The sequence below is a fragment of the Mustela nigripes genome, chromosome 4, assembly GCF_022355385.1.
Source record: "Mustela nigripes isolate SB6536 chromosome 4, MUSNIG.SB6536, whole genome shotgun sequence".
Taxonomy (NCBI): Eukaryota; Metazoa; Chordata; class Mammalia; order Carnivora; family Mustelidae; genus Mustela; species Mustela nigripes.
The window spans coordinates 161,755,578-161,777,981 of NC_081560.1; the positions used below are offsets into that span (position 1 = coordinate 161,755,578).

A 22,404-nucleotide genomic window follows, 5' to 3' on the forward strand; every position below is an offset into this window, starting at 1 on the left:
GCCCTCCTAGCAAAAGTGATCGCTTTTGGACACTTCCAGGAAGCCAATCCCCACCCCAAGAACTTCCTCCCCAGATCCAGCTGGAGGTCTAGGGCAAGTTCCAGGAGAGACAGGGCAGCCAGTAGAACCCCCTGTACTCTCTGCTTCCCCCACTAAAGCAGGGGCTGGGGTACCTGAAGGCTCTGAGTGGCAGCTGTCACCACCTGTGAGTGTGGGGAGAGAAGGCAAGTGGTCGCGGTTCCAAAAAAGCGAGGGAGGTGGCCCAGCCCCAGGTCCCGCTGCAGTCTGTGAAGACAAAAGGCTTCTGTGGGGTCTGGTCCTGGGCCTCAGGGACCCACATGGCCCAGGTCCAATGACAGTCACCGATTTGGAAGGTTGTACAGGGCCCTTCTAGTGGGCAATTTTAAAAAGTACTGTTATTCAAGTTAATAGCCACATGTGGTAAAAAAATTCAAGTAGGTCTTCAAAATATAAAATAAAGAGTATACTTTCTTTATCACACTTTTCTCCCAGACTGACCTTCAGATGAACTTTCCAGAGGAAAATCAAGGTTAAGTTTCTCAAATACTCTTCCAGAAGGTCTTACACATGTACAAACATAGGAAGTAACGTATGCTAACATTTACTTAACAATTTTCATTCTCCAAGCACTGTTATAACATACATTCATTCACTTAAACCTTTCAACAAGGTTTGCAACAAGATTAAGTCCTATGACTTAAAAATTCATTGTAAGTGGGGAACGTGAGGCACGAAAAGTCAAGTTACTTGCCCAAGGTCACGTCATGAGTAGGAGGCAGGAGTCAGGATCATACCCTGACAGTTTCGCTCCAGAGTATGCTGTGAGTCTTCTCAATACATTTTGGGATCTTTCCGGGTGAGCATGTACCTCTCTACTTCAGCAACTTTTTTTTTTTTAAGATCTTGTTTATTTATTTTACAGAGATCACAAGTAGGCAGAGAGGCAGGCAGAGAGAGAGGAGGAAGCAGGCTCCACACAGAGCAGAGAGCCCAATGTGGGGCTCGATCCCAGGACCCTTTAAGCTTTAACCCACTGAGCCATCCTGGCGCCCTACTTCAGTAACTTCTAATGGCTACAGAGTATCTCACAGTATACTGACCAGTCCTCTCCTTGGATACATTTGTGTATGGTTGTGTTTGGCTTCTAGGTTTTTCTGCTGTTAACTACAGCATTACAACAAACAGCTTGAGGTGTATGTTGTGGCACAATTGTGGAAGGCTTGCAATCTCAGGACTAATCCTGAGAAGCAGAGGGGACACCTGGGTGGCTCTGTCAGTTGAGTGTCTGATCTCAGCTCAGGCCATGGTCTCAGGGTCCCAGGATGGAATCTCGAGTCCAGCTCTGCCCTCAGCAAGGAGTCTGCTTCTCCCTCTCCCTCTGGTCCTCCCCACTTCGCTCTCTCTCAAAGAAAAAAAATCTTAAAAAAAAAAAAAAATTCGGAGAAGTGGAGAATAAGGCTATTTTGCCATTTTTTGGCATCTCCAGATAAAAGCTGGATGGTGTGGATAGAGATGTGGGCTGGAGACCTGTCTTCGCTCCTTTGCGGCGGCATGACCAGCTATCTCGCACTGCTTCTGTTTCTGGCTCAAGAAAAAGGCTAGCAGGGGCGCCTGAGTGGCTCAGTGGGTTAAAGCCTCTGCCTTCGGCTCAGGTCATGATCTCGGGATCCTGGGATCGAGCTTCGTGTTGGGCTCTCTGCTCAGCGGGGAGCCTGCTTCCTTTCCTCTGTCTCTACCTGCCTCTCTGCCTACTTGTGATCTCTCTCTGTCAAATAAATAAATAAAATCTTAAAAAAGAAAAGAAAAGAAAAGGCTAGCACGTTCCTCCTGGGTGGCTGTGATGAGTGAGGTGGACAATGAGGGAAAGCACTCAGCGGGGGGCCTGAGAGAGCAGGCCGATGGGAGCCCTTCAGCACAGGGGAGAGATGACACAGCATGGTGGGGCCCCAGGGTCCTCAGAGATCCTCACTCCAGGCGAAACCCAAGTTGCCAACTGATACACTTAAATTCTTCTCAGCCTTATTCTGGAAAAGCAAAATTATCAGGTGGCTACTATGAAGTGGCCAAGCTCACACATGCGTGTTCTGACAGACACAGAGCAGACACTGGGTGTGAAGAACTGCGAACCCCAGAAGAGGGGACTGTTAACCCAGGTGGGGGGAGGGGTGAAGCCACAGAAAATGCACGAGGTAGTCTGAGAAGGAAACCAACCGCAGAGGATTCAGTCAGGGGATGACAAGACTGAGGATGGAACTGGGGCCCCACCTCTGGGGCGGTGTGCTTAGCCCACCCTGCTGCTCCTTAGAGCTCACTGGTAACTGCTCTGGCAGGACAGTACCAGCCCCACAGGCCACACCATCCTGCCCTGCACCTCAGAACCAGAGCTGGTCTACAGCACACCTGACAAGGAAACACTGCCCTCCCTCTCCAGCTTCCGGCTTCTGTCCCTCCCATCTGCACTGCAGAGCAGGTAGCCTGGCTGGAGGCCTTCGGACACCCCTCCACCAAACCTACCTGACCAGGTTGATGTGGGCTTTCTCCATGACCTTAAGCCAGGCCAGCAGGGGTTGTAAGTCATTCTCGCTGGGAACATAATCATATAAGGCCTAGAGGTGGGACAGGGAATAAGCAGGGCACTGAGTGAGTGTCTGCTGTGGCCTAATGACAATGACCCTTCCCAGCATGTTCTAATGACAGGCCTGCACAGGTGGCCCTGGAGCTCCCAGGCCTCTTGGTTTTTCCAAGTCCTGTATTTCCCTATTCCATGAAACCCTCCCAGTTCTGCTCTTATGGGGTCAGTGTTTCTAGAATAGTAAATAGTAAAACCTGGGTCACACAACACTTTGGATCTCACAAAAGCCACAGAGACTCTCTCAGGAGAAATGTACACGGGCATACATATGCACACTTTGCAAACAAGAAGGGGATGTTTATGCTCCCTTCCCCAAATCCATCCAGGGATCCCTAAATTTGAGAGCCTCTGCTCAAGATATGGGTTACGACATGTGACCATGCTGAAATTGTTTATTAAGTTAAGTAAGAGTCGAAATCCCCATGTCCTGTGGACACTGATGTGGCTTTGGTGGCCAGTCTCCTAGCTGCCTGCTTCCTCTTTGCTTGACTACTGGCCTCCTCCGCTGAGCTTGAATCAGCCCACTCAAGCTCACTCTGTAGACAAGTAACAGGCCCCCCTCACCCCTCTACCACCACCACACCCCTCCATATCAGGCCTCACCGTGATGATCTGGGCGTTGAGCTCCGCTGACAGGGTGCCCAGGCTGGGCTTGGCAAGGAAGAGGCTGTGGAAGGCCTGCATGGCACAGGCTGTCACCAGCTGGAGAGGACAAATACACTTAGTGGGGGACTGCAAAGCCCATGGCTGCCCTGGGCTCCTCAACCTCCAACTCCAGCCAGTGGGCTGGGAGAGACCCGCGCCACTGACCTCAAGCATGCCCCCCACACCGATACACTCAGAGGACTGACACTTTACGAAGGCTCGGCAGCTACTGAGAAATTTTTAAGAGATTTAAACAAAGATAATAGAGGAACATGACCAAATAGTTTCTAACAGAATGGGTTATAAAAGCAGGCTATATGTGGTGGGCAGGCTATGATTATGGCTATATTTTCACAGGTTTTTATCTATGTTTGTTTATCCAAAAAAAATATCTGAAAGGATATACAGCAAGTTATTCTAAATGGGTTTCTCCTTCTAAACAATGATTGTGTTATTTACATAATAGATGCTTTACGAAGAATGTATCCTCCTATGAGAGGATATATAAAAATTAACAGAATTGTGCTAGCATGACAAAAATGTAGATCGTTTTATGTATTAAATAAATTATTATGTATTAAAGCTACTGTACAAATATGTTAGTAAATAAGCAAAAACTAAAAAAAGAAAACAGATCCATGACTGTGGCTGAAACAGCTCAAGCAGGGAGAGGGCTGCTGCCTTACCAGTCCCGCCTCGGCTCCCTTCCCCTGACCAAATCCCTGAGACCAGCTCCCAAAGGGACCGGGACCCTGAAGATAGCCTGGTCTATCCGACACCAAGAATGGCTGGTGTCCTTGGTCATGGACAAGAGCAGGGTTGGGGTGGGGAGGCCCCAGCTCCTGCTTCTGGCCAGACCGGCAAGTTCTTAGGCATCAGCATTGAGGGCCTAGGGTCTGAAGTTTAGCCCCCTGCCCCAGCACACTCCTCTGGCTCCCCGGCTGAGCTTACCACATGGCTCAAGGTCATGACCCTGAGGAGGGTCTCACTGCAGCTCTTGACCAGGCCTTCTGGGAAGCAGGGCAGCACGTCCTTCAGCAGCGTCAGCATGTGCAGTGTGGTGGTGGCCTCCTTAGAGCCTGGCAGGCGAGGGAGCTGAGCCTCCAGCCCACCCTCTCAGGGTGGCCTCAGCCCACTCCTCCCAGGCTGGCCTCGGCCCCCACCCACCCTGCCGGAGACCCAGTTCCCCACCTCCAGACTTCTCAATCTCCTGGATGCAGAATTTGGCGGTGGAAACGGCAGCAGGATGATGGGCAGGGGCTTTTTCACCGAACATGAACTCACTGCCCTTGAGGACAGAGCACACGCCATGCTGGGCAGCCTTCCGGATCTGTGAGCCAGGGAGAGAGGGGCCAGGCCCAGGTTAGCATATACCCAGCAGCGCGGATGGCACGCCTCCTTCACGACCAACGCTATACCCAGCCCCGCCTGTGTGCAGACTCCTCAGCGGGGCAGTGAGACGAAGCTCGGCTCCGATCCCCGCTCTCCCACTAGCGCCCCAAACGGCCCTGAACAAGCTAACCACTTCATCTCTGAACTGCAGCGTCCCCATTACTCCAGGGGTTCCATCAGTCACCCCACAATACCAAGTATGACCAAGCCTGGCACTGTTCTCAGGACTGACAGTCTGGCAGTGACCAAAGCTAAAAACTTGCTCTCTCTTTGGCAGGCAGAACACACACACGCATACACTGGGAGGTAAAAGTACTTTGCAGACCATATGGCAAGGGTTGTTACTTTTTACACAGTGGTCAGGCAAGTGTCACTCCAGTGAAGTGACACTGCAGCAGAGACCTGAAGAAAGAGCAGAGCAGCCTCGGGAATACACAGGGAAGGAGGCGTGACCCGACCTGGGAAGCGTGCAGAGCCCCCGAATGACTGCGGACCACTGCTTCTATGCTAGGACGAGGGCCCTGCCCTCAATTTCAGAAGGAAATGCAGTGGCTGGCCACCACTGCTGAGCGCCTGCTCTGAGCCAGGAACTATGAGAGACAATGGAGTTGCCCCATACCCTTGTAGCAAGCTTGGTATTACCGGCCCTACATTCCCGTTAGGAAGCCGAGGCTCAGAGAGCTTAAGTAACTCACCCAAGGTCACACACGAGTGGTGAACCCAGCAGCCAATTGAGGAGTGTGAGACTCCAAAGCCCCATGCTGCCCCTTCCTGCCACTGTAGCTAAACCTGTCACTGACCAGTGAGGCAGCAGGGACTCAGGACGGCCTGACAGTGAATATCCCTTCTGAAGGATGAGGAGCTGCCTCTCACCTTCTAGGATTAAACAAGGACGGCATCAGGGGCAAAAAGTAAAGCCTCAGGACAAGATCCCAGCCCTCAGGGCAACCTCCCCTACTCCCCCTACTCAGACAGACGAGCCCACTTACTAGAATGGCTGCCCCCAGCCCCCATATTCTGGGGGCCCAGCAGCCTCACCTTGGGCTTTGGGTGCACTGTGAAGCTCAGCAGCCCCTGGTACACTTGCAGGGTCACAGGGTAGCTCCAGGCCTCCAGGTCCTGCTTCCGCAGAAGGGTGGCCAGGCAGGAGAGGACCTTCAAGAGAGATTCGGAGTCTCTCAGCTTCACCTGCTCCAGCCAGCTGGGAGAAGAGCCCAGGTTCTCACCAACTCCAAAAAATCACACGGGGATCCGTCGGAAGCCCACGTGGTGCCTATACCCCTCCTGGGGAGTATCCGAGCTCCAGCCAGATCTGTGGGGCTCTGGAAGATGGCAGAGGGGAACCAGACCCAGAAACTAACCCATCGGAGGGCAGAGGTGGAGCCACTGTTGGTCTGGGCTGCCATGATGTCCATGAAGGCCTTGGAGGTGTCGGAAAACTTCTTAATGAGTACAGGACTGGGCACACTGTGGGGGAAGAAGAGAGATGGCGGAACCCCGAGGGGCGTCCTACAGCAGCAGGAACAAGCTTAGCCCTGGTCTGAAGGCGGGAGCTAGACAGAGGGAGGCAGCACTAGCCCAGTCACTCAGCAAGCGGGCAGGAGTCAGGACAGGAGCCCTCCCTTCTGGACACCACCTCCATGTGCTTTCTGTGGCACCTGAGCTCTACGCCTCTTGCCTTCTCCACTACCCATTCCATTCTCACGAGATGGGCCCCCACTGCTCTCCTCAGTCCTCTCCCTACCTCCCCCACCCGCAAGACCCAGGGCTCACACCCTGTACAACACCCCAAGCTGCCCCGGGAGCCTCACGCTGATAAGGCCATGATGATATCAGGTCAGCTGATACAGTTCCCTTTGCCCCAAGAGACTCTGTGCTCAGACCTAGGACAGGACTCACCGCTTCAGGACAAGGTTCAGCAGGTAAGAAACAGCAGCCAGAGACTCAGGGGACTCCACTGCCTCCACTGTTGTCATCTGAGGGCCAGACCACAGGGGATGAGTGGGGAGTTGTGTAAGCTAGGCAGGTGGGGTGCTAGGGCCACCCTGTGCCCAGCAGGATGGTGATGAACAAGAACACTGGTGTCAGAGGTTCAAATCCTGGCTCTGCCACTGTGTGACTTTGGGCTAGCAATGAACCTTCTGTGATTCAGCTTCCTCACTTGTAAAACAAAGATAAGTTGTTGTAACATTTCACTAAATTCGTATGTGTCAATCCCAACACTGCCTGGCCCATAATAAAAACTATGTATTACTGGCTAACTTATTCATTATACAGAAGGCTTCTTCCATAAAGGGCTGGATCATAAATATTTTAGGGTTTGCAGGCCATAGATGGTCTCAGTTGCATATTCTTTTGAGTGTTTTGAACAATCCTTTAAAAATATAAAAAACATTCTTAGCTCTCAGGCTGTACAAAAACAGGCCTTGGATCAGATTATTCCCATGGGCTGTAGTCTGCCAAACCCTGTTCCAGAGCAGCGGTTCTCAAACTTTTACACCGTAGAATTTCTTGCAGAGTCCCTGAAAGGTTTTGTTTACATAGGTGATATCTACTGATACTTACCACATTAAAAATTAAAACTGAGAAATTTTTAAAATACAAGCATACACGGGGCACCTGGGTGGCTCAGTGGGTTAAGCCTCTGCCTTCAGCCCAGGTCATGATCTCAGGGTCCTGGGATCCAGCCCCACATCAGGCTCTCTGCCTGCTGCTCTGCCTACCCTCTGTCAAATAAATAAAATCTTTAAAAAAATTTAAAATAAAATACAAGCATACATAAGTACAATTAGCTGTTGAAATAACATCAGCAGACATGAGATAACTTCTGGAAAACTCCATAGTACACTCATGAGCGAATGAGAGTAAAAGGGCAAAGGATGTTGTAGTATTATTATAAAAATAATTTTGATAGCCCACGAACCCCAGAAAAGGGTCTCAGGACCAGCCTCCCATCTGCCCCACCCCTGGCCACACTTTCCCAACCATTTTTCTAGAGGATTCCCTGGGCCTAACTCAGCTTCATGGATCAGGGAAGAAAACACAACAGCAACAACCAGAGTGGTAGGTTTTTGTTCTGTAAGGATAGTATAGCAAAATACCACCAGCCTTACGAAGCTACCACCTGAGAATAACTAAAGCACTCTTTTTCTTTCCTTTTTTTAGTAATCTTTACACCCAACATGAGGCTTGAACTCACAGACCCAAGATATCAAGATATCTTGATATCAAGATATCAAGATATCATATGCTCTTCCGACTGGGCCAGCCAGGAGCCCCTGAAGCACTCTCCCCTACCCAGGAATGTCCTGCTCTATCTCCTCATACCAGGGGCATCTTCTCTCTCCGACGGGAATAACCTGCTGTTCTGGACACCCACTCTCAAGTCACACCAACTCACCAGTGCAGCGAAGTACTCAGTCTCTGTCTCCTTCCCACCCTGGGAGCGAATCACCTCAGTGACAGCAGCCAGAACAGCACAGATCTGCACGTAAAGGAGAAGGCACCTAGGACATTTATTTTATATTGAATCCCATCCCTGCGCTGCTTCTTTTCCTTACTCCATCACAAATTATTCTCCTGACAAGGCCTAGAGATAGAGAAGATGAACTGCACTCAGAGCCAGGTGTACACACACCATAAGACCGAGCGAGTGGGCAGACACGTTTGCCGAGATTCCACCTCTAAGACCCATCTCTTACAGGAATACCCGCATGAAACTGCAAACATTTAGGTACAAGTGTGTTCACTGCAGCAACAAACTGAAACAACACAGCAGCCATCAACAGAGGACTAATGAAGTATTACTATTACTATTTTTCAAGATTTTACTTATTTATTTGAAAGAGAGATAGACAGCACAAGCAGGCAAAGCAGCAGGCAGAGGGAGAAAAGTAGGGTTTCCACTGAGCAGGGAGCTGGATGTAGGGCTCGATCCCAGGACCCTGGAATCATGACCTGGGTCAAAGGCAGACGCTTAACCCACACTTTAACCAAGCCACCCAGGTGCCCCAATAAAGTATTATTACTACATAATAAGTAATGATGGACTCAAATACTACAGGACTATTGAAAATAATGGGAAACAATACCATATTAATTTAGAACTACTGTTCAGTGGGGCAAAATTGCAGAACACTGCATATAAAATATAATCTATAAACATAAATAAAAAAATAGACAAGAGGGCGCCTGGGAGGCTCAGTTGGTTGGGCAACTGCCTTCAGCTCAGGTCACGGTCCTGGAGTCCCGGGATCGAGTCCCACATCAGGCCCCCAGCTCCATGGGGAGTCTGCTTCCCCCTCTGACCTTCTCGCCTCTCATGCTCTTTCTGTCTCTCTCTCAAATAAATAAAATCTTTAAAAAAAAAAAAAAACAGACAAGAAAGTCTAAAACAATAACGTTCACAAGAGCACATGGAACATGGGTAGTGTGACTGAAGAACTGAATCCTTAATTCGTAAATTTAAAAATGAACACTTGAGGGGCACCTGGGTGGCTGTTTGTTAAACGTCTGCCTTCTGCGCAGGTCATGATCCCAGGGTCCTGGGATCAAGTCCTGCCTGGGGAGCCTGCTTCTCCTTCTCCCTCTGCCCCTCCTGCCCTTCTTTTTTTTTTTTTTTTTTTTTAAAGATTTTATTTATTTATTTGACACAGAGAGAGAGATCGATCACAAGTAGGCAGAGAGGCAGGCAGAGAGAGAGGGGGAAGCAGGCTCCCCGCTGAGCAGAAAGCCCGATGCGGGACTCGATCCCAGAACCCTGAGATCGTGACCCGAGCCGAAAGCAGAGGCTTAACCCACTGAGCCACCCAGGTGCCCCACCCTCCTGCCCTTCTTGTGCACATCAGCACACAGGCTCTCAAATAAACTTTTTTAAAAATCTAGTTATGGGAAAACAAATATATAGATCTTTAAGATTTATTTATTTGAGAGAGAGCACTTGCATGTGTGCAAGTGTGGGAAGGGACAGAGGGAAAAGGGAGAGAGAGAGAATCCCAAGCAGAGTCCAACTCGGGGCTTGATCCCACCACCCTGAAATCATGAGCTGAGCTGAAATCAAGAGTTGGATGCTTAACTGACTGAGCCACCCAGGCGCCCTGAAAACAGATATAAAACAGCTTAGATATATGGCTGTAAGTTTTAAGAAAACAGATTTAGAACAACTTGGAAATATGAACCTTTTGCCTTTGTAAATTTTACGACCAAATCAAGTCCTTTCAAAGAAGAGTTAGCATCCAAATAGACATGTAAAGCTAACATACACTCCAGATTCTGAAGACTTAATATGATAAAAATAATACAAATCATCTCATTTTATATCGATTATAGGTTGAAATGCCAATAATTAACTATAGTAAGCTTCTTATTAAGATTAATTTCAGGGGGCACCTGAGTGGCTCAGTGGGTTAAGCCTCTGCCTTCAGCTCAGGTCATAGTCTCAGGCAGGGTCCTGGGACTGAGCCCCAAATCAGGCTTTCTGCTCAGCAGGGAGCCTGCTTCCCCCCCCCCTGCCTGCCTCTCTGCCTACTTGTGCTCTCTCTCACCCTGTCAAATAAATAAATAAATAAAATCTTTTAAAAAAAGAAGATCAGGGACGCCTGGGTGGCTCAGTGGGTTAAGCCGCTGCCTTCGGCTCAGGTCATGATCCCAGGGTCCTGGGATCGAGCCCCAAATCAGGCTCTCTGCTCAGCAGGGAGCCTGCTTCCTCCTCTCTCTCTGCCTGCTTCTCTGCCTGCTTGTCATCTCTCTCTGTCAAATAAATAAATAAAATCTTAAAAAAAAAAAAAGATCAATTTCATTTACTTTTTACTTTTTTAAAATATGGGTACTAAAACTTTACAGTTACCTGTGTGGCTCGCACCACGTTTTAGACAGTGCTGGGCTAGGTAGACGCATGATAAGCCATCAACAATAACTGCCATGAAGAAGTTAAGTTGGGAGAACAACTCTGACGTTTTATTCTACTCCCATCACTTTGGTACCATTCATAATTTTGACATTTTTCATTTAAACAATGAATATAAGTGGCCGGCGGGTGGCTCAGTGGGTCAAAGCCTCTGCCTTTGGCTCGGGTCATGATCCCAGGGTCCTGGGATCGAGACCCGCATCGGGCTCTCTGCTCAGTGGGGAGCCTGCTTCCTCCTCTCTCTCTCTCTGCCTGCCTCTGCCTACTTGTGATCTCTGTCAAATAAATAAATAAAATCTTTTAAAAAAAAAAAATATAAGTGGCCGGTTGGCTCAGTTGGTTAGAGCGTGATGCTAAACAATTAATATAAATATGTATAACTTAAAAGTATTAACTAAAAAAATACAAATAAAATCTGGTTCTTGTTAGATAAAACATTTTCTATCTATTGTTACTCAGCATTAATTTACTCAACAAATGTGTCTTGAAAATATTCTATGTAAAAAGTCCTGCGATATGAGAGGTAAGTATTTGGAAAATATTTCTAACCCGAGGGACTTTACACTTGAGTAGGGGAGATGCTGCTAGAAAAAAGCAGAAAGTGGAACCCGCCCTAGGAGAGCTAGTGAGTAGGGAACACAAAAGATAGAAGAGATGACACATCATCCAAAAATACCAGCTGTCTCCCACAGCAGTGAGCCAGCACTGGGAGAAAATAAAAAGAAGCCCGAGTCTGGCTCCTGCTCACCACCCCAAGTCCTCCTGACCCTCCCCTCTACCTCCTTGTGCGCGGCTGAGTTGGACTCCCAGAAGCGCTGCACTTTGCTGAAGGTGACATTTGTGCAGTCCGAGAGACCGCTCAGGAAGGTGCCCGAGGACTTCTCCGTGAGAGCGGGCCCCTCCTCCTCTTCCATGGCCGTCTCAGGGGCTTCGCTTTTGCCCACACGCATGGACCCGGACTGCAGCTCATTATGCAACTTCACCGCATCAACAGTCAGGTCGCTTTTTCCTGAAAACCGGAGGCACAGGTGAAGCCCTCACTTCTACCCGAACCTCCTTTTGGCCGGGATCCACCCATACGACAAAAACTAGCAGAGTCCAGGCCCCCAGCTCGAGACGCTGAATTCTGAACATGGCCTGCCTCATCGGCCCACCATACCCCTAGAACTTAGCAAACCCGCCGGGTTAAAGTTTCTGCTTCTGTGTCCCGACGGATTAAGTGCCGGGGGGAGACGGCGCGGGGACTGCACGCAGGGGCTTGGGAAATAAATGCAGGTGAAAACACTTTGGTAAGTCTCCCCCAAAGTTAATTATAGCCAAGTCCCAACTCTGACACCTGTGGTACCCAGGGCTAGTCATTTCCCTACTGCGGACTCCATTTCCCCATCTGTCAAATGCAGAGGGTGGGTCTTTACAGCAGGCTCCACGTGCGACGTTCTAGGAGAAGAAACGTTCAGCGCCTGGGCCCCAGGGCCTCCAGAGAGGCCCCGACCATCAGACCAGATCCGCCAGAACCCCGCCGCCAGCGCGTTGGAGTCTCGACCCCGCTACCTGAGGGCCGGCTGAAGAAGCGGCTGCGGGCGGCCTGGCGGTGGCGGCAGATGGCAGGGTTGCTGTCGCTACTATGGCCTTTCTTCCAGCGTTTCAACTTGGCCGAGACACCGGAGGGCAACTTCCCCGAGCGACCCATGGCGACTATGCCTGGGACAGAGCTTAAAGCTCCGGCTACCAGGGACCGGGAAACACGCGCGGAACCCACGTGGATAAGTAGACGGCTTCACTTCCGCTTTCTCTGACGTAACTTCCGGATTCGCGTCTGTTTCTATGGCAAAATAGTCAACATCCGGTTTTACATTTCCTCCGTGCTCGGGGTCCCCGAGCGGCGCGGATGAGGCGGATTGCTGAGGAGTCCCTCGGTCTTATCTCCAGGGCATCGGTTCTTGGCTACAGGAGTGGGCCTTATAAAACTAGAATTACTTTGCAGGTTAAAAAACAACCAAACGTGGGATACCTGGGTGGCTCAGCCGGTTAAACCGCTGCCTTCCGCTCAGGTAATGATCCCAGGGTCTTGGAATCGAGTCCCGCATGGGGCTTCTTGCTCGGCGGAGAGCCTGCTTCTCTCTCCGCCTCTGCCTGCTTGTGCGCTCGCGCTCTCTGTCTGACAAGTAAATAAAATCTTAAAAAAAAAAAAAAAGCATATTTGTAATTTTTTTAAAGATCTGATTTCGAAAGTAAAGCTTGGAAGCAAGTTTATTTGAAAGAGTCAAAACCTTGGCAAGGCTTTTGCTCCGAAACGAGAAAAAAGCTGCCAGTGATGCTCTAAACCTGCTTAGTTACTTTCATTTAGTAGGGGGGATACCTAATTGCTAAACCGCCCCCACTCCAGTTCCTCTCACTAATGTCTTCTAATCCCACATTAGAATCAGCAATCAATCCTGAATTGATTTCCACTTCCACCTTCCCCAAAGTCGTTTAGATGGAGCCCAAACCTTAAAAAGATTCTTTCCTCCCCTGTCTTGGGGTGCAGTATTCCAAGATTCCTCTAGAATTCCCTCTCCCACTTCAAATCAAAAAACCTGATTTCATCAAACTATGGCTGGATCCTGGTGAGTTGTTTTGCTTTGTTTTTAAGTAGGCTCCCCTACTTAAAACATGGGGCTTGAATTCACAACCCTGAGATTAAGAGTCATATGCTATACCGACTGAGCCAGTCAGTCCCCCTAGTGAGTCTTGGCTGATTAGGCTTTAATGCATTCATTTTACAAACATTTTTTAGCTGCCACTGAACAAGACATTTCAATAAGTCAGACTTCCAAATGAACCAGAAGTGGACAAAACTTCTGTATACCACTTCTTTCACTTGATAAAGTGTGAATTTTTCCCCTTGCTATGGTCTGAATGTGTTTTTTAATATTTATTTATTTCTAGAGAGAGTACAAGTAGGGGGAGTAACAGAGGGAGAGGCAGGCTCCCCACGGAGGAAGGAGCCGAATGCAGGACTTGATCTCAGGACGCTGGGATCATGACCTGAGCCAAAGGCAGATGCTTAACTGACTGAGCCACCCACACATTCCTGTTGTCTGAATGTTATATCCCTGCAAAGTCCCTATGTTGAAATCCTAACTCCCAAAGACGATGGTGTTGGAGGTGGGGCCTTTGATTTAAGTCCTTAGAGTGAAACCATCATGAATGGAATTGGTCTTATAAAAAAGATTCAAGAGAGATCCCTAGTCCCTTCCATCATGTGAAGACCCAGCAAGAAGGAGCTGGCTATGACTCAAAAAATGGGTCCTCACCCAAAGCATGCTGGCACCCTGGTCTTGAACTTCCAGCCTCCATAACTGTGAGAAATAAATTTCTGTTGTTTACAAACTACTAAGCCTATGTTACGTTGGTATAGCACCCTGAACAGACTAAAGACACCCTTTGTTCTTAAATATCCTTTTGCAAAGATGATTCTCATAAACTGTTGCTACTGAGCTTTGGGGAGCTTGGGAAAAACATAGATCTGCCATATAAATTTCATGAAGACAGGAATTTTGTCTTTGTCACTTCCATTCGCAAGATCTGGAGGAGTGCCTGGCAAAGAGTGTAGGAACTCAACAAATTAACTGTTGAATGAATGAATGAATGAGTATATGTGTGTTGTGGAGGAAAGAAGAGGGACTAAAATAGGGGCACAAATTATAAAAATTCAAGGATAAATGTAAATGCCAATAACTTAGCCAAACTGAGATGGTGTTTGTCTCTACAGATAGACACACAAAGCTCAAAACATACATTTCTGAGGGAGTTAAGAAGTATCAAAAAATAAATTTTGGTCCAAGAACCAAGTAGCTATAGATGGGGAATAAAGAGAAGGCTGGGATGAAATTCATGCAACAATAGTGTTGGTGCTGGAAGCAGTCACGGGGGTCATCCAGATCACAGGTCACACGCCAGTCAAGGTCAGTACTGTAGTGGTCTGTAGTAAAAGAAGTACACACTAGTGATGCTGATACTCAGATGCCTTTTCTCTTACAAAGCAACAGTGAGACTAAATGAAAGGTTCCCCCCCCCCAAAAAAATCATTATTTGCCAAAATAAGGAGTTGGCAACCTTCGGTTGGGTCTTCTTTTGTTTTTTAGTTATTTATTTTTTAGACCAAGGAGAAGGGGTAGAGGGAAAGGGAGAGAGAGACTCTTAAGCAGGCTCCACGCCCAGTGCAGAGCCTGACACGGGGCGTGATCTCACAACTCTGAGATACAACCTGGGCCAAAATCAAAAGTTGGACACTTAAATTGAGCCACCCAGAGAGGCCCTAGGTATTCTCCTTTTAAAAACAAGTTTACTGCTGTGTAAAATGAAACATATCTGTAAGCCAATTTTTCATTGGAATATCTGAGCCAACTCTTCACTTTGCCAAGTCCAGAAGTATTAGAAGTCAGTATAGCATTTCCCATGCTGGTAGTAATGACAGTGGGCACCAGTGTGTGGTAATATTCTAAGTTTTTGGCGGAAGGGAGTTTACACGGAATCTTCACTACGGGATAATTCATTAGCTGTGTGCTTATAATTTGTGCGCTTTCTGTATACGTGTTACTCTTCGTTGATTTACTATAAATAGAAAGTGCTCCCGGCATGCAGAGCAGAGAGAGGAGAGAGACTGTTAGTGTGAGAAGGTGTCACTGCAGAGAAGGTAACTCAGTGCTGACTCTGGGCTCTGTACCTGCAGCCACGAGGGTCAACACACCACCTGCCTGCAGAGCCCGCTCCCGGGACACCGGCTGCGGTCTGGGCGGTAAGGCTGAGAGAAGGGAACTGGTGGCCTGAGGAGGAAGAGGAAGTCGAGTCTGGAAACTGTTGTAAGTAACCTGGTGCTCAGAGGTCTAGATGTGGGAACAGTCACTGAGAGAAGACCTAGAAAGTGTTGGTTAGAGTCTGGACTTTACCGCACAACACTGGGCAGGGATTTAACCTCTCTTGAGTGTCCATTTCATATCCCGGAAAGTATTGATAATAATATTGAACCCAAGGGCGCCTGGGTGGCTCAGTGGGTTAAAGCCTCTGCCTTCAACTCAGGTCATGATCCCAGGGTTCTGGGATCAAGCCTCACGCATTGTGCTCTCTGCTCAACAGAGAGCCTGCTTCTCCCTCTCTCTGTCTCTGCCTGCCTCTCTTCCTACTTTTGATCTCTGTCTGTCAAATAAATAAATAAAATATTTTAAAAAAATAATAATAATACTGAACCCACTGGGCTACCCTGAGGATTCAACATGAAAATGTATATGTCAAAATTCGTACATCTCCAAAACCGTTATCTTGCGAAGAGTGTGGTGGTGCACCTCTGCCAGCAGAGGGTGCTCTGCAAACAGCCAATTAAAGCTGAAACCCTGGAGGGAGGCAGCAATGTCGGGTGAGCAGGCTGGGCTTTTGCGAATCAGATGGGAGATGAAGAGGCCCTGGCTAGAGGCAGTCTTCCCAACCTTTTCTTGGGCACAGACACCTGCCTCCAAGCTGAGTCTGCTAAATCAGAAACAGGTACAGCCTCTCAATGAACCACCTGTCTGGGAGTGGGCTGGCCCTCCACCTGGAAACACCCTCCATGCAGAGCCTCCTCCAGAAGCTGGTGTCAGGAGAAGGGACGCGAGGCATCCAGATGGCTTGAGCACACTTTCTCCCACTCTGCACAGCTAGGGTTCACCTTTCTGGTGAAGGGCCGACTTCACTGTCTTTGAATTCCAGCATCGTCTTCTACTAGAGGAATTAGCCTTCTCTATGATAATCCATACAATTTATGGCTAATAAGGACCACTCACATTTGTAGGATGGGTCCTGCAGTTAGACCCTCTGGGGTAGAATCCAAGTGTCTGACCTTCAGCAAGTCACCTTACACTCTAGGTCTCAGTTTTCCTCAGCTATAAAATGGGGATAAGAATGCCTACCCATAGGGTTTATGAGAACTAAATAAGACAATACTTGTAAAGTGCTTAGCACACTGCCTGGCATGTAGTGAGAAGGCAATATATGTGAACTTATTATTATTCAAAAAGCTCTCAGGGTGCCTGGCTGGCTCAGTCAGTAGAGCATGTGACTCTTGATCTTGGAGTTGTGAGTTTAAGCCCTCTGATTACTCAAAAAGAAATAAAATCTTGGGGCACCTGGGTGGCTCAGATCAGGTCTGCCTTCAGCTCAGGTAATGATCACAGTGTCCTGGGATCAAGCCCCGCATCGGGGTCTCTGCTCAGCAGGTAGCCTGCTTCACCCTCCCTCTCTCTGCCTGCCTCCCTGCCTACTTGTGATCTCTCTCTCTGTCAAATAAATAAATAAATCTTAAAAAAAATCTTTTTTTAAAAAAAAGAAAAAAGAAAGGAAAGCTCTTCTCAAGTTCCAAAACCCCTTCTAACCTATTATCTAACTGAGGAGAACAGAACAGTGTCCTCATTTCACAGATGGGGAACTGTGATTCCAAGGGCTTCCATGACATCCCCAAGGTCATTCAGTTGGTCAATGGACAAAAGCCAAGAGATCCCATTCTTACCCTAGGAACTCCCTCTGCAACCACTGCTCTCAATATTGTCTGTGAAGATCACATGCAGGGAACAAAGCTGCTGCACCCAAAGCATTGAGCCCACGGCCAACAGGAAGGCCATTTTCCACCAATGGAGCTGTTGTCTGTTGCGACAGTGGGCAGGAGGAAAGGGAAGTTGAGGCTTAGCCTCTTGCCCCACACAAAGAGGAAGCAGATGGCTTGGGTGTTTAACTTAGTGCTCAAGTTCTAAAAGAGGGAGATAGGCTTTGTCACTCTAGGCAGCCCATCATGACCCAGGTGGTGGAGTTATGGCTGCTCGGAGGGTTGCCCTCACTGTGGAGCTGTGTCAAAGCCCAGGCCATGGATTCACGCAAGCCCGTGTTTGGAGCCATATCCCAGGTGTGACCAGGGACAAGTAGCTGAACTTGGTGAGCCACAGTCTCCTCACCTGAAAATAGGGCTGCTGTTCCAAGGCTAAAATGAGATCGTGCATGCAGAACACTGAGCCCCATGCCTGGCACATCACTGTCACAGAAGGCTGCATGTCCCTCAGCCTCTGCGGCTTTAACATTCCATTTGGCCGAAGAAGAGCTTGCTCCCTAGACTAAGTCCGGAGGGGACAAATGGATGGCCTGGTTGCAGAGGGAGTTCCTAGGGTAAGGATGGGATCTCTTGGCTTTTGTCCATTGACCAACTGAATGATGGCCTGGTGTGCTAACCAGGACCCAAAACTGTGAAGAGGACTGAAATCTGGGCATGGCAGGTGTGCTCTTACTCAAAGAGGGGACTGCGCCCAAAGCAGAGTCCACCTTCATTTGTCATCTGACAGGATGTGACCGTGACAGGCAGGAGGGAGTGTGGGTGAGCAGAGACCATGTGATCGCCACTCTAACCTGGCATCCTGATGCCCCCAAATTCATTCTTATTGCAAAATCATGCATTTCCCCACCTACTACTTCCAACCTCCCATTCCTGTCAGGGGCCTCTGTATCAGGAATGAAATTGTACAGCTGCTAACATGGAGACCTCAAGATAGTAGCTCAAACACACAGGATTAATTCTTCACATTCGGCAAGTCAGGAGGTAGGTGGGCTAATATGGTGGCTCCATAGAGTCCTCAGGGCCCTAGGCGTTCTCTTTTTCTGCTCTACCCTCCCTGGTATATGACTTCCATCTTTGGTGTCACCTCATGCTCCAAAGATGGGCTGCAGGAGCTCCAGCCATCACATTCAGTCTAGGCGAAGGCCCAGACTCAGTAAGATGGAGCCAAGGGGGCACTCCCAGCCAAGTCAGCTCCCTTTAAGCCAGTTCTACTCACATCTGATTGGCTAGAATTTAGTAATTTGGCCAAACTTAACTGCAGAGGGGCTGAGAACTATAGCCTTTTAGTCGGGAACATTGCAGCCCACCCCCTTCCTCCCAGTGGGAGTTCTATTGCTAAGTTAGAAAGGAAGATCTGATACGGGGTAGGCAGTGAGCTGCCCCTGAATCTTTGGTGTGGAGAGGACTGGTTCTGATCAATTTAACTCAGTTACATTCCCAAAAGTTCTTTCTTTTTTTTTTTAATAAAGATTTTATTTATTTATTTGAGAGAGATGAACAGAGAAAACACAAACAGGGGGAGCTGCAGAGGGAGAGGAAGAACCAGGCTCCCTCCTGAGCAAGGAGCCTAATGTGGGACTCAGTCCCAGGACTCTGGGATCATGACCTGAGCCAAAGGCAGTCACTTAACTGACTGAGCCAGCCAGGCGACCCCCAAAAGTTATTTCTTGAGCACTAATTATATGCAAGACACTGTGCTAAGTTAGCATATGGAGGTACATAAAGATGCTTGAAGGCTCTCCTGCTCTTAAGAGACCTACAGGTTATGGGCTCCTGGGTGGCTCAGTTGGCTGAGCATCTGACTCTTGGCTTCCACTCAAGTCATGGTCTCAGGGTCGTGGAATGGCCCCAGGTAAGGCTCCGTGCTCTGCGGGGAGTCTGCCTGGGATTCTTTCCCTCTCCCTCTGCTCCTTCTCCACCACTGCCCCTCCACCACTTGTGTGGGTGCGTGTATATGTGTGCACCCTCTTTCAAAAAACAAATAAATTTTAAAAATCTTAAGACAACAACAGCAAAAGAAACCTACGGGTTACTGCTGCTGAGACAAGCACAAAACTTCTCAGTCTTCTCATCTGTAAATCGAAGATGTATCTCATTCTCTTCAGGACCTCAGAACTTGAATGCTCACTGAAGCTCCATTCATAGAAATGCTTTTTGCTTCTGTGTCTCTTCCTTAAAAAAAAAAAAATATATTTGAGAGAGAGCAGAGCGAGAGAGAGAGAGCATGAGTGGGGGTGATGGCCAGAGGGAGAGGGACAAGCAGACTCCCCATGGTGCACGGACCCCAATGTGGGGCTCGATTCCAGGACCCTGAGATCATGACCTGAGCCGAAGGCAGACGCTTAACTGATCGAGCCACCCAGGCGCCAATCCCTGTCTCCTCCTTGACTGCTGGACCCCCTGAGGACAGGGACCATGTCTGGTCCATTCTTGTGTCCTCAGAGCTTTCGTCAGTGTCTGCACTTAGTAGGTGTGCAGTACTCCTACTTGTCAAATGGATATGTGACATGAGCAGAGCTCACCAGGAGGTGCAGGAGAGGGTCAGGGTGGCTGTCAGAGGGCTATCTTGGGAGCAGATCCTGAAGGGCCTGAGGATCAGAATAAAGAGTCTGGATTTTCTTTTCTTTTCTTTTCTTTCTTTTTTTTTTTTTTTAAAGATTTTATTTATTTATTTGACAGAGAGAGATCACAAGTAGGCAGAGAGGCAGGCAGAGAGAGAGAGAGAGGAGGAGGAAGCAGGCTCCCTGCTGAGCAGAGAGTCCTATGCGAGACTCAATCCCAGGACCCTGAGATCATGACCTGAGCCGAAGGCAGCGTCTTAACCCACTGAGCTACCCAGGCGCCCCAAGAGTCTGGATTTTCATAGGGAGTTTTTGCACATTGCAATCTGGGAAAATAACTGAAGGAGCTTGTACTTTAGTAGGAGTATTGGTCTTCCATTTAGTCAGCCGATACACACTACTGCTGAGTATATTGGGCATTGTGGAAGAGAGGAAGAGAGGAAGGTAACATTTAGCAGTTGTCTCTGTGCCAGGGACTCTTCATGGTCATAGCATGGAGATCCACCATGGATGAGCATTCCCAGAGCCGGGCTTCACTGGCAGCATCCTGCAACACACATCCTCACAACCACGCCGTGCAAAGTCAGGGTGATTTTTTTTTTAAAGTTATATTATTATTTTTATTGTTAAGGAATCCATTTCTGTGATTGTTGTGAAGCCCAGACTAGATTAAGGGCGATGAGTCCTGGAGGTAATTACACCCCACTCTGGCCTTTGTGGATACATCCCTGCCCTCCTGTTCCTGGAAGGTGCCAAGCAGGTGCTATTGTTCTCACGTTTTACAGGCTTTACAGACCGGGAAACCAAAGCTGGGAAAAGTCACGTAACTTGCTTTAGTTTTCAACAGCATTGAGTGGTGGAGTTGGAATTATCACTTTGTCCCGAAGTCCCATCCTTCACAATGACCGGTTACAAAGAGATGAAAGTCACCTCGCTCTTGCTCTCCCGTGCAGGGCTCACTGGCTGGCTGGAGAGGAAGCAAAGGCAGGGGGAAGGAGAGAGGAGCTGTGCAATCATCCAGCTATGCCCCTGTGGGGGGTTGGGAGGTGCTGTGGGAGGACCCAGCTTGGCAGGGAGTGGTCAGACCTAGTAGGAGAATCAGGGAGAGCTTTGGGTAAGGGGACTGTCTTGGTCTGTTTGGGCTGTTTATAAACAACAGAAATTTGCTCTTCACAGTTCTGGAGGCTGAGATGCCCAGGACCAAGGTGCAGGCAGATTCAGGGTCCGGTGAGGGTCACTTCCTGATTCCCAGACTGGAGTTGTGGATGCCAGTTACAGACTACTACTGTACCAGTTCAGATGAGAAACGCTGAGGTCTGACACTGAGACTGTGATTGGAAACTGTGTTTAGGAGGTAGAATGGGCAGCACTCACTGGTTGACCAAGTATGAGGGGTGAGCAGGGTTGCTGTATTCGGTTGAGCAAACTGTGGACTGCTTCATTTCCCAGCTGGGGGAGTTGAAATCTAGTCTTCACTGGGGCTTGTCTAAAAGAGTTGGCCTTTTTCTTTTTCCTTTTTTAAAAAGATTTTATTTATTTATTTGATAGACAGAGACCACAACTAGGTAGAGAGGCAGGCAGAAAGAGAGGAAGGGAAGCAGGCTCCCTGCTGAGCAGAGAGTCCGATGTGGGGCTCCACCCAGGACCTTGGGATCATGACCTGAACTGAAGGCAGAAGCTTTAACCCACTGAGCCCCCGGGGTGCCCCAGAGTTGGCCTTTTTCTAATTCACCAACAATACTGGAGCAATGGCTTTAGAAGTGAGGATAAATTACTCCCAGGAAGGGGATATTCCAGAATATGAGTGTGTCTATGGAAGATAGCCCGTCTCAATATCTGAAACAAAAAGCTGGATCTATTACTTGAGAGCAGAGCAATGCCTACAGGGTGTGATCCCTTTGAAGGCAGCAAGGGTCTTCTATAAGGTGCTGGGAGGTGTGAAGTTTAGTGATGGACACACTGAGAGGAGGCAGAGTTAGGGGATTGGTGGATGATGCACAGCGTGGCTGGTGCTGACTGGCTGGGTTACAGAAGTGTGGTCACTGAGGCAAACGTCATTGTTCAGTAAAAGGGAGATGAACTGTCATTGATTAAATGGTTTAAAGCCCTTTGTGGTGGTTCCTCGTTGGCATGGCTACAGGACAATGAGAAACTTGTCCAGGAAAATGAGAACTTCTTTCTTTTCCTCAAGTGACAGCTAACTCAGACCATTCATCCTCCCAAGGGCATTTCACTTTAACAGTGGACCACGAATGATCAAGGGGATAGATCTCCAAAGGTTTTAGAGGCTGTTTGGGGTGAGGTCAAGGCTGTGGCAGAAATGTCTGATGTCTGTCACCTCCCTCCAAAATCCTGGGCCTGGGTGTTCCCCCAGATGGGGATCTGGGAGAAAAATTAGTTGCATAGCCAGGAAGGGCCTGGCCTGGGGTGACATATGAAGTCAAAAATGGGACCTAGGGCGCCTGGGTGGCTCAGTGGGTTAAGCTGCTGCCTTCGGCTCAGGTCGTGATCTCAGGGTCCTGGGATGGAGTCCCGCATCGGGCTCTCTGCTCAGCAGGGAGCCTGCTTCCTTCTCTCTCTCTCTGCCTGCCTCTCTGCCTACTTGTGATCTCTCTCTGTCAAATAAATAAATAAC

The 22,404-nt window shown here is 48.7% G+C and overlaps 1 protein-coding gene across 1 annotated transcript in view; it reads right to left on the bottom strand.

Annotated features, from left to right (window-relative positions):
* RRP12 (ribosomal RNA processing 12 homolog) overlaps nt 1–12,381 on the bottom strand; it is a 30,241-nt gene extending 17,860 nt beyond the window's left edge. Inside the window, exons 1-11 of the mRNA XM_059398260.1 lie at nt 12,147–12,381; nt 11,375–11,604; nt 8,091–8,174; nt 6,590–6,666; nt 6,052–6,157; nt 5,729–5,845; nt 4,490–4,628; nt 4,250–4,377; nt 3,257–3,355; nt 2,536–2,627; nt 174–285 (exon numbers count right to left, since the gene is read on the bottom strand). Of these exons, the coding sequence (XP_059254243.1) occupies nt 174–285; nt 2,536–2,627; nt 3,257–3,355; nt 4,250–4,377; nt 4,490–4,628; nt 5,729–5,845; nt 6,052–6,157; nt 6,590–6,666; nt 8,091–8,174; nt 11,375–11,604; nt 12,147–12,285 (1,323 nt within the window). The 5' untranslated portion in view covers nt 12,286–12,381. The remainder of the gene's footprint in view (nt 1–173; nt 286–2,535; nt 2,628–3,256; nt 3,356–4,249; nt 4,378–4,489; nt 4,629–5,728; nt 5,846–6,051; nt 6,158–6,589; nt 6,667–8,090; nt 8,175–11,374; nt 11,605–12,146) is intronic.
* Between the last annotated feature and the right edge of the window lie 10,023 nt (nt 12,382–22,404).